The 15,657-nt window shown below is 50.0% G+C and overlaps 1 protein-coding gene across 1 annotated transcript; it reads right to left on the bottom strand.

Moving 5' to 3' along the window:
* Positions 1–1,521: 1,521 nt before the first annotated feature.
* On the bottom strand, positions 1,522–12,678 carry adamts5 (ADAM metallopeptidase with thrombospondin type 1 motif, 5 (aggrecanase-2)). Its single transcript, XM_079296770.1, has 8 exons — positions 11,454–12,678; positions 8,393–8,525; positions 8,031–8,198; positions 7,250–7,533; positions 6,089–6,272; positions 5,804–5,979; positions 5,235–5,410; positions 1,522–5,088 (listed from the first exon to the last, which is right to left on the bottom strand). Exons 1-8 carry the CDS (start codon positions 12,555–12,557, stop codon positions 4,404–4,406), a joined length of 2,910 nt encoding a protein of 969 aa, XP_079152896.1. The 5' UTR covers positions 12,558–12,678; the 3' UTR covers positions 1,522–4,403.
* Positions 12,679–15,657: the final 2,979 nt, after the last annotated feature.

Here is a 15,657-nt window from a genome sequence, read left to right as displayed (position 1 = left end):
CTGCTAGTCTGTCACAAGATGTACTAATACAGCCATAACCCACGAATATTACGACTGAATATATTCTTATGATGTTTGTCACAGAATCGAATTGCTCAATTTACCCAAAAAGCTTCCCAGTAACATAAGTATACATTTACTTCATTAATCACTGAGCTACATGTATTTTATTAAACTGTCCATTCCAACATAAATCAGGGTGACAGGCAGCAGTGGCTGATGTGGAGCAGTGGCAGTGCAGTGCAACTGGAGAAGGGAGATGGCAGCAGGTCCGGAATGGTAATATCGTGCTGGCCACGGCTCCGGGAGTCGTACTCACCTCCTCCGTGCCAAGCCGGCTGTGGTGCGCCGTGGCCGGGTTCGGCAGCGCTGCTCCCCGGGAGCAGAGAGGGGCCGCTGAGGACTTAAGGTGGAGCGCTTCTCAGCTGGCTGCCTCTGCGCTTAAACCAGGGCAGACAGAGCCCCTGTCCTCCGGTTTACTCCCACCCACCCGGACTGTTCCTTCTCTCGAACAGACGGGACGAGTTTACGCTGGAGTTTCATGAAAGATAACTGGAAAGCAGAAATAATATTATCGAGCGAAACCACATCCAAGTGAAACTCAATTCAAAGCAGACTTTTAAGGACCAACTATTTCGGGAAAGTGAACTAAAATACTCCTTCAATATTGTAATGTTTTGTTGTTATGTTAATATGATGAAAATATGAGAATATAATCGTACAATATGTTCTTGCTCTGTTTTTTTGTAATGAGTACATCAACACAAACACAACTTGCACTGCAGTGTGCAACTTGTGACTCACTGATCAGTCTCTGAAGGGACATATTATTGCAGTCCACCTTAAAAGCAACAGGTAATAAAAAGCGAATAGTTGTAATTTCATAATTTCCCAGAAGATGGTAGGCACGAGTCATGGAATTTCCCCAGACTGCTGGAGGGATTTTCCATGACTAGATGGACCAATCACAAGCGTAGCCGGCGGGTGGCGCCTTAGAATCACATTTGGGAGCTTGTAAAGGTGGAGGCCGTGAGCCACTGACCTGTGGGAGGCAACACTACACTGATGTACTGTTTAGAATGGTGTCAGAACTGCACGTTTATGAGATGATGAATTGAAAGGCTGCTTACATGTTGTATCATCAATAATATGAATCCAATATTTAGAACAGTCTCAAAGGGGCCACTGCGGATGTTTACTTTTGATACTTTCTGTGTACTTTGCATTGTATATTACATATATTGCTGTTGTTTAAGTCTGTACTTTTACTTCAGTTTAATGTTTTTTTTTTGAACATGAAATGGAACATAATTGCATCGCAATATGATTATTTCAGTACTTCTTCCACCATTGCTTCAGGCAAAAGGCCACATAGTGACAATGGGCCTCCTGTCATGACTTGCGTGTGCGGATAGTGACTGATTGGCAACATTTAAAACACAGGTAAGATAAATAAAATGTATTGATGCCGTGGCAACATGAACAACACAGACACGGAGATATTTAAATATATAGATTTTATGTACATATATTCATGTGGATGACTAGAAAAGAAACACTATATTCTCACAAAGGAATGATTCTGCACAGTCGTATTCCTAAGTCTAATAGTAATTTGATACAAAAATTACTATAATAAATAAAACTCATCTCCTTGTTTTTTTTATTTACACACACACACACCAGTTGTACAAACAATAAATTACAAGTTCAGTGCTGTGTTTCTGTCGTTCAGCAAGCGGGGTTTCCCCACTGGAAGAGTCAGAGTAGATTGTGTGTGTGTGTGTGTGTGTGGGGGGGGGTTTCTGAAACACTCAAATGCTTTGGAACTGATGGGTTGTTTTCGGTGTGTCTGCACGTGTGCATTTCTGTGTAAATATGGTTGAATACTAACTCGTATATGAAAGATCTACTCATCGTACAAAAAAAAAAAGAGTCTACATTGTGTCAATAAATCTGAACGTGTGTGGGAAGAGGAGAGAGCAGTGTGTGAGTGGTGTGTTGACCCGGGTCATGTGCGATCTGAAGACCTTCCTTGTGGTTTCTTTTGTAAGTAATGTAATGTAAACAATTACAGGCAGGTATTTTTAGTCCATTTGATATGTAATGTGCATTGTCGACACTCTTAATGCAGCCTTGATTAAATAACCAAATCAAAGCATGATATGGTGAGATTTGGTGGAGGATTTTAAGGAACAAGGTCCCCAAAATAACCATAAAAGCTCCTCACTTATACCTGGTGGCATTTAGTGATGCAGATTGTTTATTTTTTACTTAGTAAAAAATCAAGTTGGACATTTTGATTAACTTTCTTGAGTGATAGGCAAGAAGATTGATACCACACTCATACGTGTCCGTTCAATATGAAGCTAGAGCCAGCAGTGCGTTAGCTTAGCATTAAAACGGGCAAATTGTTGTTTTTACACTCCGATTTTTGCACAAATTAAACAAACAATATTAAACCACATTAAAAGATGCTGGTCGGTGTATTTTTATTCTTTGGACACCATCTCTTTCCCCTTGCTTCGAGTCTCAATGCTAAGCTATGCTAACCATTTCCTGGCTCTAGCTTCATATGTAACGCGGACAGGCACGACAGTGGTATCACTCTTCAGATCTATTTCTGAGCAAGAAAATGAAGAAGTAAACTTCCCAAAGTGTCAAACTATTTCTTTAAATCAACAGCAACATCATTTTCCACAATCAGTGTCCCAGAGTATCGGCACTATCTCTATAGCAGGAAGTAGTTCCACGTAAATTATTGACAGTGAGGTCTGTGGATTGTCGTAAACGAGGCATTGTCTCTGGATTTTCTTCCGAAAATTGTAAATGTCACTTTTCAAAGCTGTTACGGCCGGAAAAGGAATTCCCTTCGTTGACTGGGCTGGTTGCACCAGAAGGATATCTCGATGTCTCGATTCTTTGTATTTTGGGTGAACTGACCCTTTAAAATCATCTATTCTGTGGCACAATCTGACTTCTTGCAATGTGACGAACAGCACCCACCAGAGTGGGAAACAGATCAAACAAAAGCAGTAAAATAGAGAATGAGTGATGAAAAGAAGGAGGTGAATTGCAAAAGGACATTAATGACGGCATTAGTGTCTCCCTTGCTGTCGTTGCGAGTATCCAGGGCTCACATTGTCACACTATTGCTTCCGAAACAGAGAAACAGACCAACAAACAGATATTGACTGCCACGACAATGTGCTTCAAACACAGGCCTGGAAGAATGTGCAAGCACACACACACACACACACACACACACACAAATAATCAAGCATTGCCCAAAACCTGCGAGTCATCATTAACCTCCATAAGTGTGAAGGAGTGTCGTGGTTACTTTGCCCCTTTGTCGATTTAACTGTTCTAAAGTTTGTCCCTTGAAGGCCACCGTACGCTTCCATCCCATCACACCATGCTGGTGTATCAACAAGCTGCACAGGTGGCTTGTGTCTTCTGGGTCGACTTCCTTCCCGACCAAATGTCTGGGTTCACCCATTCCTTCTTGGTCACCACGATGGGAAATGGTTCATGTTACGTCTGCCCTTCTTCTGGTGCTGCTTCTAGATTTCCAGCTGGACTGATCCGTCAAACAAAGACACAGAGCGCTTATAGTCGGGGCATATGGGTAGCCCTGATCCAGGACCATCATGTATGTCTCCTGTCTTTTGGACATTTCGGTCTTTGAGTGGCTCATGAATGTATTTACGGGAAGAGTATTGGTAGGCAGCCAGAAGGTAAGGAGACCACCATTTCAGTTACAATACTGCAAGGATGCACTCAAGTTGCTTTAAGAAATAGACACCCTGAGCAATTGTTGATTTGACATGATTCGTTGCTACAAAGACTGCTACAAAGATTTTTCAATCCGGTGAGTTCATCATTTCAACATTCTATGAGCTGTTCAGTGAGTGAAATGTCCAGTGTGACTGGGCTACGATTCGGGCAGACAAGGTGAATAACGAGTGCTTCCAACTCCCCACAGTGATTAGAATAGCATGAAAAAAAACAACAACGCGACAGGCATGCCATTACAGGGCAACACACACTGAGCCGCCAGGGTTTGGAGACCTTAGTAAAGAGAATCAGTTACTGTCCATGTGGAAAAGACATGCAATGTAAGTCGTCGGCCACGCCAGGGCGTTCCTCGCCACTGTCATACGGACACTGTCCACCGTTCTACTTGTGCTCTGCATGGCTGCTATGATTCCAGGACATTCCTCTGGCATATAGTCGGGTACATCCACGACAGTCTGTCTCTGGGTCTCTGCGTATCTGGTCCAGGCGCGATCAGCCAAATTTCACATTTCCTGTTTAAGGTTCTTAAATGTATTGGTCCATAGTCCTACATCCAGCACTGGAGACCTTTTATCAGATGTACAGATTAAACTCCTTCCGCCTCAACATTTCTTCGCCAGACAGTGTTTGAAGGCAGAGGGTCGGGCACCTAACGTGCAGCCCTTGGACAGTTTCCCATTCTGGTCCTTACACTGCACAGTCCGGCTCTGCCAGCCAGTGTCACAAGTCCTGGAGCATGTCATCCAGGACCCCGTTACCCAACGGGGCCCGGGAGTTGGGGTGGAGGGACCGGGAGCTGTCGGTGGCCCTGGGACCAGGACAGAGGGAGCGGAGGAAGATGTAGTGGTGGTGGTGGTGGTGGTGGTGGTGCTTGAGACTCTTGTAGTGCTCTGAACAGGGGTCAACTTGGGGTTGGGGATGAGCGGAGCTGACGGCTGCTGTGGGGCTGTCCGTCGGGGCATGAAGAAACTATAACGAACATCCAGGGGCTTTTTAGCGTCCGTCGCCAGAATCTGGACCACCAAGGCTTCTCGGAGGGCCCCGGGACCCATGCTGTGAAGCCACTCGTCCCTCTGGCTCCAGCCGCTGTAGTTGAGCACGGAACCGTTGAGCGGGATGACTGTCTCGGAGGTGGAGATCATGAACTTGCCGTTTAGGAGGTACTCGTTGTTGGGCCGTCGGAGGGCCAGGTAGCCGGTGTAGCGGGTCTGGTCCTTGGCCTTGTGCTGGCGAACCTTGACGTGGGTGGAGCCTGCCGGGATCTTCACCACGTCAGTGTAGCCCTTACTGTTTGGCAAGAGAGAAAGTGAATATTAACAATACGAACATTTCAGCATATTCCAAATTCATGAGATATACTATATATATATATATAGTATATCCCATGATACGAAGACGAATGACGCACTCTTGAAGTCCTCTGTTTCTCTTACCTCTTCTTGGTGAAGTTGCCCACAACGCGTATACATCCTGTGCTGTCGCCTCCACAAATGCCACACTTGTCAAACTGGAGCTTGGAGCCGATGATGCCGTCGCAGCCTGTCCGTACACACTTCCCTTTCACGCACACCGAGCTGCTGTATGGACGACACTCTGTCCCCTCAACCACCTGAAGACAAGCAGTCACAAAATCATTTCCCACATTTTTATATTTCCATTAAAAAGGTCCAACGTGTAGGGTTTTAGGGGTCGATTAGCATAAATGGAATTCATAACTATGTTTTCATTCGTGGATAATCCCCTAAAACTAAGAATCGTTTACGTTAGCTTCGTACGAGCCCTTCATATCTGCATAGGGTGTGGGTCCTCGTCACCGAGTCCGCCATGTTGCACCGCCATGTTTCTACGGTAGCCCAGAACGGACAAACAAGCTTTGACAGGGAGGCTTTTTCAGCTGGTTGCAATCTGCAACCTCACCACTAGATGCCACTAAATCCTACACGCTGCTCCTTTTAAATATTTAAATACACTGCGATCTTTCTTTCTTTTTCTACTAACTCACCCTCTGAGAGAACACCACATAGTATCCTGTTCCTTTTGCTCTGCAGGTCAACTTGCACACATCTTTGGGGAGGACTCCAGCATACTTAGGCACCCACTCGACAAAGGTCTTCACCCCTTTCGGATCCATCTGGGGGCCGTTGCGCACCTCACATTGCTCCTGCCGGAAGCTCTTATCTGGAGAGAAGTCCCATTAAAAGAGGGTTGAAATAAAGAACTAAATGATAAATAAACAACACCGTGTGCTGTTCTACTCATGCATGCATTCCCGGGCTGTCGCACTCACTCGATGCTGGACATGGTGGGACGTTGCAGGACCGATAAATGGCCCTCTTTCCCGTGCAGTAGCGCCCGTTGTTCCGCGGCGGCGGGTTGTTGCACAGGCGTTGGGCGAACTGCACCCCGCCTCCGCACGTTCTGGAGCACGCACCCCAAGGACCCCAGGAACTCCAGCTGCCGTGGTGGGACGCCTGGGAGACGGAGAGGAGAGGAGAGGGAAGATGAAAGAGGGAACAAGAGTTGGAGGAAATGACAGAGGAGAGAGGGATGAAGGGGACAGAAAGACAAAAAAAGAGAGGCGATGAGAGAGGACAATTAGTGCTCATCAGACATGTGAAGAACAATGTGGCATGCATTGTGGTGTGGAAAAGAGACGGGGCTATCTCCATGTGATAAAGCCTCTCATGAACACAGCGTGACTGGATCTGTGGTGCAGCTCACATGCTTCCCCTGAGGAACAGTCTGAATGAAATTCTTAAGGTAATGTCCCTATTTTGGTTTTTCCAAGCAGCGCGACGTGAGTCATCGGTGATGAAAAAAAGAAAAAGACTGGATAAGTAGCATTTAACATTTTATGAGACAAAGTTTATCATCCTGCAGAGCTTTCCCATTGAGTTCCACTGTCGAGTCTTTATACAGCAGTACTTTCCACGGTAAAAGCCACTTCACCTGCAGTCATACGGCGAGGAATAGATTTAAGATTCTTAAGTCTAAAATGGAGGGGCTTAACGTTGCTCTGCCAGGGATCGAGTCAGACCCGACAAATGTCATGTGACAAATACCCACAAAGAAAATATTCTTTCCCATTCTTTTTGACATTCCCTCCCTAACACACACACACACACACACACACACACGCACACACAGTGTCGACAGGCTGCCAAGAACAGATTTGGTCCTTTAACGGCCAAATTCAATTTAGATCTGTTTAAGCGAGGCCAAGAAAGCAAATAGCACAGATCAGCAGAGGCATAAATACAGCAGACCACACAGTGAAGAAACCAGTTACACGCGTTCTTTTCCTCTCGACTTCATCTTTGTCATTGCCGCCTTTTTCGTCTCCCAAAGACGAGCTCTTACAATGTGGAAATGAGTGCTTCAAATATCAGTTTTTCAACGATAAAAAGCAATCTACCTCCCCGTCCTCCACATTCCCGATGCCGCTTACCGAGTAGTGCCTCTTGCGGGTCTTGTCCACGCACTTCCCCTGCAGGCAGACGCGTCCCTTCCCGCAGGGCGTTCCCTCCACGGCCGGCAGCTTCTTGGTCAGACACACCATCTGTCCCTGGCGAATCACGGCGCACCACAGCCGGGCGCACACGTCCATGCCCGGGCAGACGGTGTACTCGGGGCCGAAGGCCAGGCGACACTGGCGGACGGCGTCGTAGCTCTGCCCCGGGAGCTCCTCGGGGCCCAACAGGGGCTGGCGGGGAGAGTCCAGGAGGCACTCGGCTGTGGCGGGAAAGAGGGGGAAGGGATTTATTTTGGCTGGCCTGTATGACATATCACTCATAGAAGTGCTGGAGCAGCAGCAGATATGTTGTCACATGAATCATTTCGAAAGCAACGGAGGTTTTTTTCCTGACTGGACGCCAACGGACAAAGTTTTATGGCTGTAATGAATGACATCTTCTGATGAGGTATAACTCATCTTGATTGGCTGCCAGTGATTCGTCTTTGGCTGCAGTGCAGCTACATTCTTTAGGAAGTTAAAGGGATTGTAAATCACTCTCTTTTAGTCGATTACAGCTTTGTTTTGCTCGTAAACCGCGTTCAGCGAGGGGCACCGTGGGAGAAAGGCGATCACAAGTCAAATTCACATGGACGCAATTTGTTGTCGGAGAAAGTAAAACTTCTTCTGCTGGCGGGGAAGAGTTCTCGCCGTTCAACAAAAAGGCCAATTTCTTTCACCGCGCCCTTCACTGCGCTGCGTTTTCTCCCACACTCACCGTTGCCGTCGTCAAAGAAGTCCGTGATGGTGGCCGAGGTGCAGCGGCTCCAGGGCTTGGAGGCGTCGATGGAGGTGAGGATGGAGGACATGAGCCGCTTGTCGCTGTTCACTCCGAAGCGCTCCTCGCAGAACTTGGAGTCGTCGTGGGACAGACCCAGTAGGTGACCTGGGACGCACGGAAAGGAGTCGACGGAAAAGAGAGATGAGGCGTTTGCACATGCAGCAAGAATGAGAAACGCAAACATGCCGAGCGCTCGGGTGTCAGGTGCACGGCATCAGACAATGCCCTCGAGATATTAGTCAGCACGAGAGACGTGCATGCCCCGACGCGTTGATATCTGTGTTTGTATCCATGCCTACCTATCTCATGCGCGACAGTAAACGCAGCGTGAAGCCCGTCGTCCTCGATGACGGCGCAGCTTCTCTCCGGGGAGCAGATGGTGCCGACGTCCGCCATGCCAAGGGTGTCGCAGGAGTGGTGGCCACAGAGGTCCTGGACAAAGGAAGTACTGTAAGTCTACATTAAGGCCCAAAACATTGTGGAAAACATTTCTTTAAGGAAGTGACTTCATCCTTGTTTTGAATCAGACCGTGTGCACACGTAGAGAACGTTGTCTTCACATTTTGTCTGTTTCTCTTTTCCCGTTTTCCCACACTCTACTCTCTCACCCAACTTTGTTTTCAAGCAAAGGCCCTCTCGGGAGAGAGAAACGAGTACAGGAATCAGACGCTCGGGATGGAGGGATGCCGGATATTAAAGAGAAGAACTGAGAGAACAAGGAGCTCCAGAAATATTGGCAGAAATAACAGGAGAACAGGTGGCAGGCTGGTCGTGAAGGTCAGGAGGCGATCAGAGCTCTGTGTGTGTGTGTGTGTGTGTGTAACAAGACCACTTGCGATCTAAGCCGAGGCTTGCGTTGAACAAACAGCCAGCCAGACCCAGCCAGACCCAGACACCCACTCAAACCTCTCTGGCAGAGTTGAGCTCACTCTGTGCGGTGAAAACGCCCTGCAGGCCGATCGCAACCAACCCGCTCATCAAAAGCAGCAAAAAAAACAGCTCTGACGGTAACGGCCACAGACGATTGGTCGCGAGTGATTGACGGAACATGATGTCACCCCCGTGCTATCCAGTGCTTTTTTTTTGTAGCCAAGAGTGCAGTTTCAAAGTCACTGGTGCATCAGCGGTGTGACGAGGAGGATGAACTCTCTGGCCGGTCCGCGTCTGCCGACAGAGCCTGGGCGCCGAGGCTTTTCGGGATCCGAGGTTGGCTGTCTGCAGGTTGTCAACATGCACCAGACCAAGTGTAGCACGTGTGAAATATCAGGAAGAGTCAAAACAAATAGAGGGGCTAGCTGTGACGGGGGCGAGGGCTGGGAAATGTACACTTTAATGCGCAGACACACACGTAAACACATGGAGGAGGAGGAGGAGTGCACAGGAAAGGGAGGAGTCCAAACTACACACGCGCTCACATCGACTGTAAGACGCACAATGACACAAGGTGGCGTTAAACACACGTGTGGAGGAAATGTATTGCAGCACGCTGTGTCTACATCATTGTGTATCTTACATCAATCACGCTGACATAAGGGCGCTCTTAGTGTCTGCAAACTATGAGGTTTCATCAACGTTCAATGTGAAATTGGCATCACAAGCGATATCCAGCCACACATCTGAGCTATTGCTGCAGCACCGGACAGCGGCATGAACACACACGCGTGTCGCTCTCTGCGGCTTTTCTGCAGCCCTCTCATGCGGCCCACCTGACAGTGGGGCTTTGTCCGCCGCCCGAGCTCACAACAAGCCAACACAGCACTTAATGTAACAGTCCCCTCAATGAGCCTCGTTGTTTTGCCCCCCCCCCCCCCCCCGGTGCTGGTATGTGTGGAACTGGGTGACACCGCCGCACGGGTCAGCTCACCGCGGGCACACGGGGTGTTGGAGTAATTGGACCTGACCACAAAGAGACGAGTTCCCCTCCAACCCTGTGCTCGCCCGCCGCCCCCTCCCCCCCCCCCCCCCCCTCTCATACGGGAACAATGGCCTGACTTCACAGTCACAAAGTCTTCAATGAGCTTCAGTTCTCGCTCAGCGGGCTACAACAAATCCGGTTCTACTTCACAGTCGCTCCAAATGCACAGATGGGGGAAAGGTTATTTGTTTTCACGCAAACTACGATTTGACACCCTCCGACAGTCAATCAGGCCATTTCCTGGAACACATCTGAACAGAATCAGTGGCGTCCATGATCCACTGGAGGTACAACAAAAGTTCCTCTCACGATCGACACGGTCAACAAGCGTCGACAGTATTGTGAAGGCGAGATGTGTGTGAGTGAAGGTCTGTGGACAGGTTTGTAAATAATGCAAGCGCTGCGACAGGTGAGACACCAATGCACCGGCTGATGCACTGGCCTTTTGTGAGGTCGTCTCTTTTTGTGTCTGGACACAGAAGACATTCTAAAATGGACTGCTTGGAGATGAAATAGGATTTGAAATCAAGTGGATGCTATTTTTTCAAGGTGAGCATTTTAATACAGGATCAAAGCCCAAGTAGAATAGAGAGAAGTCCAGTGTCCAGTGGCTACCGTAGAGGTCTCTGGGTTGCTGTTTTCATGCCCTCTTGACCCCGCCAAACCAAACCACCATCCATGTCTGGGCTCTGTCATGTGCAGACTGGAATGATAAGGGAGGGAGGAATTGCAAGGCCGGGATGACTGCCTAATTAACTGCAGTTTCAAGGGAGGTTTAGGGATATTTCTGCAATGCATCCAGCTGATTTCAACCCCCCCCCCCCCCCCCTACCCTGGGAAGAATTTGTGTGGAAGGCCACGGGCACCGCCTCAGATCACACAGACTTGGAGGCTTTTGGGCCGTCAGGGGACTGGGAGGGGGAGGCTGGAGACAGAAGAGCCTGCCTAGAAAAACACCAGGCGCAGGAAATACAGGGGTTTTTTTCATGGACTTTTACAGACTGCTGCTGCGCTGCATTACGCACGAGACATTCAGCAACAAGAAGAGAGAGGGAGGAAGAAAGCATATAGAAAAGGGCTGGACACAAGCAGGGACATGTGGGAAGCAGCTTGTGCAGTCTCCACTTCTGATGTGATCCAAATGGGGACATGGTTCACAGTTGGCCGAAACAACCACTTAATGTGTCACTTTTCGGCTGTTACGCAACAACGGTAATGTGTGTCAGTTGTTTCCACTCAGTGTGATTTGCTGTTTATACGCCGTTCAATAAGCCACCCGAGGCTCTATCCGCCAAGTGCTTTGCTACAGCTGCCACCGCGTGCGCCATCAAAATAAAAACAACCCGTGGCGTCACTCCGCCGCCTTGGCGTCACACCCGGGGGCGCGAAGCCGGGAGACGGAGGCGGACAGGTAGCTGTGGAAAGCGAGGGGGAGCTTTGTTTACCTGCCTGGTGAAGAGGATGGCGGCGTCGTGGTGCTGCTGGTGGTCGTCGTCCAGCGGGTTTTGCTGGTTCTGCCACTTGCAGAAGCTCTTCAGCGTCGCCGCCGCGTTCTTGGACACCTCAAGCCCTTTCTCCTTCTCGGTGACCACGGCCACTTTCACCACCGACAGCCGGATGGGGTTCTCGATGCTGGCGTGGCCGTACAGCTTGGAGGCGATGGCGGCCAGTGTGAGCAGGTAGTGGTTCAAGTCCTTGCCGTATTTCTTGGTCATGGTGTCGTCGGCTACCAGGAGCAGCTCCACGTGCCTTGCGCGAGAGACCGACCGCTTGCTCCGCGTGCCGTGCTCCGGAGCAGCCGCTTTGGTGAGCCGGCTCCACCGTGTTCGCCCGTGCGCGTCGTGGCTGCCCGCGCTTTCCTCCGCGAGCCCCTCTCCGTCCCGTCTCGCGTTCCCGCGACCTCTGTGCCGTCGCTTCCCCGCCGCATCCCCGCGTCCTCTGCGGCCGTCACGCGTCCCGCAGCTCTCGCGCCCCTCGCGCATGGCCTCGAAGCTGAAGCTCTCGCGCGTGAACACGTGGAGCGCGCTCTCCGCGTCCTTGTCCTGCAGGGCGCGCACGTCGTGCTCGTGTCCCTTCGCCCTGATGATAGGCGTGATGGTGTAGCGCGCGTGGTCCACGGCGAAGAAACCCTTGAGACCCCCGCCGCAAAGGTTGAAGACGGCCAGGGACTCCGGGTTGGAGTCCACAGTCCCGCGGTACGCGCACTCCCGCTGCAAAGCCGCGGGGCTGTCACCCATCATAGCGATCACATACTGGGGGCTGAAGTGATGCGACAGCACCAATTCGTCCCGCTCCATGTCCAGCTGAAACCGGCTCCCATCCAGGTACACCAGGTAGCCCACCTTCCCTCCTCCGTGGTAAATCCGGTCAATGGTCCGCACGACCCCGTCTGTCCTCCGAGCAGGTGTGAGAAGCGACCCGTTCGCAGGTGGAAGATAGAAACCCTGGAAAGTAGAAAGCCCGGCTCCCAGCTCCAACTCCACGACGCACAGCAACAGTAGCCGAAACCAGAGCATGCCCTCGGCCAGAGCACCAAGGATCCGCACCATTGTTCATTCCAACCCGAAGAACATCTATCTACTAAAACAACCCGGGGCTGGCTGAAGAGACAACTTTGAGCGTTTGTTCCTCCAAAAAGCGCATCCTCCCGGTGTCCAAATCCCCCATGAAAAAGCGCACAGTAGTAACCAACAGGCGCGCAAACAAAACCACTGAGGAGAAGAAAAAAAATAAGAAATGGAAACGAAAAAGAGCAGCAGAAAGGAACTGTGTGCAGGCTGGAGAGCACTGAGCTGAACTTGGAGAACAAAAACACAAAGTTTGCTCTTAATAGGACCCGGAGAGAAAAAGTCCTGCCCCCTTTGCGCTCAATCACCACCCCTCTTCTCTCTCTCTCTCTCTCTCTCTCTCTCTCTCTCTCTCTCTCTCTCTCTCTCTCTCTCTCTCTCTCTCTCTCTCTCTCTCTCTCTCTCTCTCTCTCTCTCTCTCTCTCTCTCTCTCTCTCTCTCTCTCTCTCTCTCTCTCTCTCTCCTCTCTCTCTCTCTCTCTCTCTCTCTCTCTCTCTCTCTCTCTCTCTCTCTCTCAAATCAGAGTGAAGTCAAGTGCTGGAGGAGAGAAAGCTGAACAATGCTGTCACTGGACTGTTTCCCATTGCCTCAGCAAAGGAAAGAGTAGACTCTGCAAGTCCATCAAACCCCACATGAAGGAAAAAGATGCAAGCAAGAAAGCGAGACATCCAAACAATCACTTCTGATTCTGAATAAATCCTAAATCCACCTCATCAGTTAACGTCAGTACACCAACATCACTTTAAGCAGCATTAAAAACAAACAAGTCACCAAAGAGCTACATGCTGCCACTCCCCAGGACACCATTTATCGTACGCATTAAACACCAGCCATGTTATTTTTACCACTTTTACCACTTTGACTACTTTAATAATTGAAGGCTAAAAGTCCAACAGGACCCGACTGGAGAGTTGCAGCAAACTGGAGGGGGAATGGATCATTTATGGCCGTTCCCGAATAAAGAGTTGTGGGAGTTCACCGTTCCCGTGTGAGACATTTAATGGCGTGTAGTGAGATGGAGGAGAGCATGTACACAGTAGATGCTGTCCTTGTGTGTTCGAGAGTGACGGAACAATATGTGTGTGTGTGTGTGTGAGAGAGAGAGAGAGCTTTGCAGATGTGTGACTGTGCCAGGAACTGCCATGTGTTTTGATTGTTTATTGTACCTTTATTGGAAGTGTGTTTGGCGGTGCCAATGGGATGTCTGTGTGTCGAGAGGGATTTAGCCGTGTATACCTCACTGGAGCTGAGTCACACACACACACACACACACACACACACTCCAAAAGTTCCAAGACACTGCTCATTTGCTGAGTCACCTAACGGCCTCTCCGTGTGGATACGCATCCCCCCCCCCCAGGCACAACCTGAGAGCAGATATTACGTTTCGACTCTGCAGCATCAAACGCCCATGTCGCCTCTCGCTGCTAATCCAAAGCCCCTTCCGACTGAGCGGTGTGGGTAGCGTGGCCTGGCACTTGCGGGGACGCGAGCCAGGGAGTGGGCGCAAGAGCGCGGGGGCCAAAAAGCGGAACACGGTGTGCTGCAACCGTTAAGCCCCCCCCCCCCACACCCACCTGTCAAATCCCACCATGGTACGGTCCACGCATTGAATCATCCCACAACGAGGATGCACTCTGCATTCAAATAAGCCTCCAGAGGAATGTTGACAGTTGCTCAACAGAAGGGTTGCATTTTGGGGGGGGGGGGGGAATGGGCTCATTCAAAATCTCTGCTACGGCCCTGCAACCATATTGAACATGATGTGCTCTCATGCAGCATCGAGCTGAACCTCGCGTCCAAATCGACTGTTATGCAATGCACCTCCCACTACCCGTCTCTTTTTCTCTCTGTCCTCACGTCTGGTCTCCAACTCCCTGCTCTCCCCCCCGTCTCACCCCCAGCTGCCGGCGGCATCTCCTTCACACCAAACTGTCAAGTGTATTACCCGCAGTAAAAAAAAGAAAAGACGCCTAGAAAGACAGCGCAAACCCGAGCTGTGTCTGTGTGAGAGGATGTTTGATCAGGACGGAGTGCTGTCAAGACCTTCGGCACTTGTGTGTGTGTGTAGACAAGCCATATGCATGAGAGTATGTTGAGTTCATCCACATGCGTGTACACAGTAAGGCTTGTTAATGCATGTGGTGAAGTGTACTGCAGCTGCTAACTAGTGGCGCTGATTCTGAGCAAAAATGAGGCAACTTTCCACAGCATCTTTCAGAAACGACACACACACACACACACTGGCTCATATCCCTACAATGGCCTGCTCTCCCTCCCTCCCTCTGTCTCTCTCCTCTTTGAATCTCACACACTCAGCCCATTGGATCATTTTTAATCCCCATCATCTAAAAACCGAGATGTATGCCAAAGCAACCATATGGACATAAACCGCCCCCGTTATCCACACACACGCAATTACACAGTAACCCGGATCACACGTGTAAAGTAGGCTGCTTCCAGCATTGAGCATCACCAAAACAAGGGGTGTGTGTGTGTGTGTGTGAGAGAATCCGCGTGCCGAGCCACGTGTGTGGGACCGGCCCACTCCCTACGGTGGCTGGGAGGGGAATCCAACAGTTAATTGACGGGCCGAGCCTTTTACATAACCGCCATGCTCTATGTAAGTGGTGGTGTCAGATTCCCCCCCCCCCCCCCCGAGCACTGCAACTCTCCCTCCCTCTCTGGTCTCCATGACTCCCTCTCCTCTTCTGCACACACACACACACACACACACTCCCTCTGTTGCGCCATCACTCCCTCCGTCCATCTCTTCTATCCCTTCATGGATGTTAAACCAGTAATTCCCATCAGGATGAAAATGCGTCAGATGAAGGGAGCGTCAATCACAGCGCTTGTTCTCTTGATGGTTGAGCGGCGAATGTAGTGTGTGTGTGTGTGTATGTGTGTGTGTGTGTGTACTCTCGCTTTTCCCTCCTTCATTTCCTCTCTCTGTAGAAACCAGGTGTGTGCTTAGCATCTGTTGTCACGGCGCCGAGGGAGAGAGCAACCTCCCCTGGGCGACAGCTAGCCTCCACCAGGTCGACTCTGTTCTGAGAAAACAAACACACACACACACACA

This window comes from Melanostigma gelatinosum, assembly GCF_949748355.1.
Source record: "Melanostigma gelatinosum genome assembly, chromosome: 24".
NCBI classification, from domain to species: Eukaryota; Metazoa; Chordata; class Actinopteri; order Perciformes; family Zoarcidae; genus Melanostigma; species Melanostigma gelatinosum.
The sequence above is the reverse complement of the archived record's forward strand: the minus strand, read 5'-3'. Positions and strand labels throughout refer to the sequence as shown.

Coding starts and splice junctions, on each gene's coding strand:
- adamts5 (XM_079296770.1), bottom strand. CDS start 12,557: ATGGTGCGGATCCTTGGTGCTCTGGCCGAGGGCATGCTCTGGTTTCGG. Junction 7,534..8,030: donor CTTCTTTGACGACGGCAACG/GTGAGTGTGGGA, acceptor TTCCCGCCACAG/CCGAGTGCCTCCTGGACTCT. Junction 5,411..5,803: donor ATGTGGTGTTCTCTCAGAGG/GTGAGTTAGTAG, acceptor GCTTGTCTTCAG/GTGGTTGAGGGGACAGAGTG.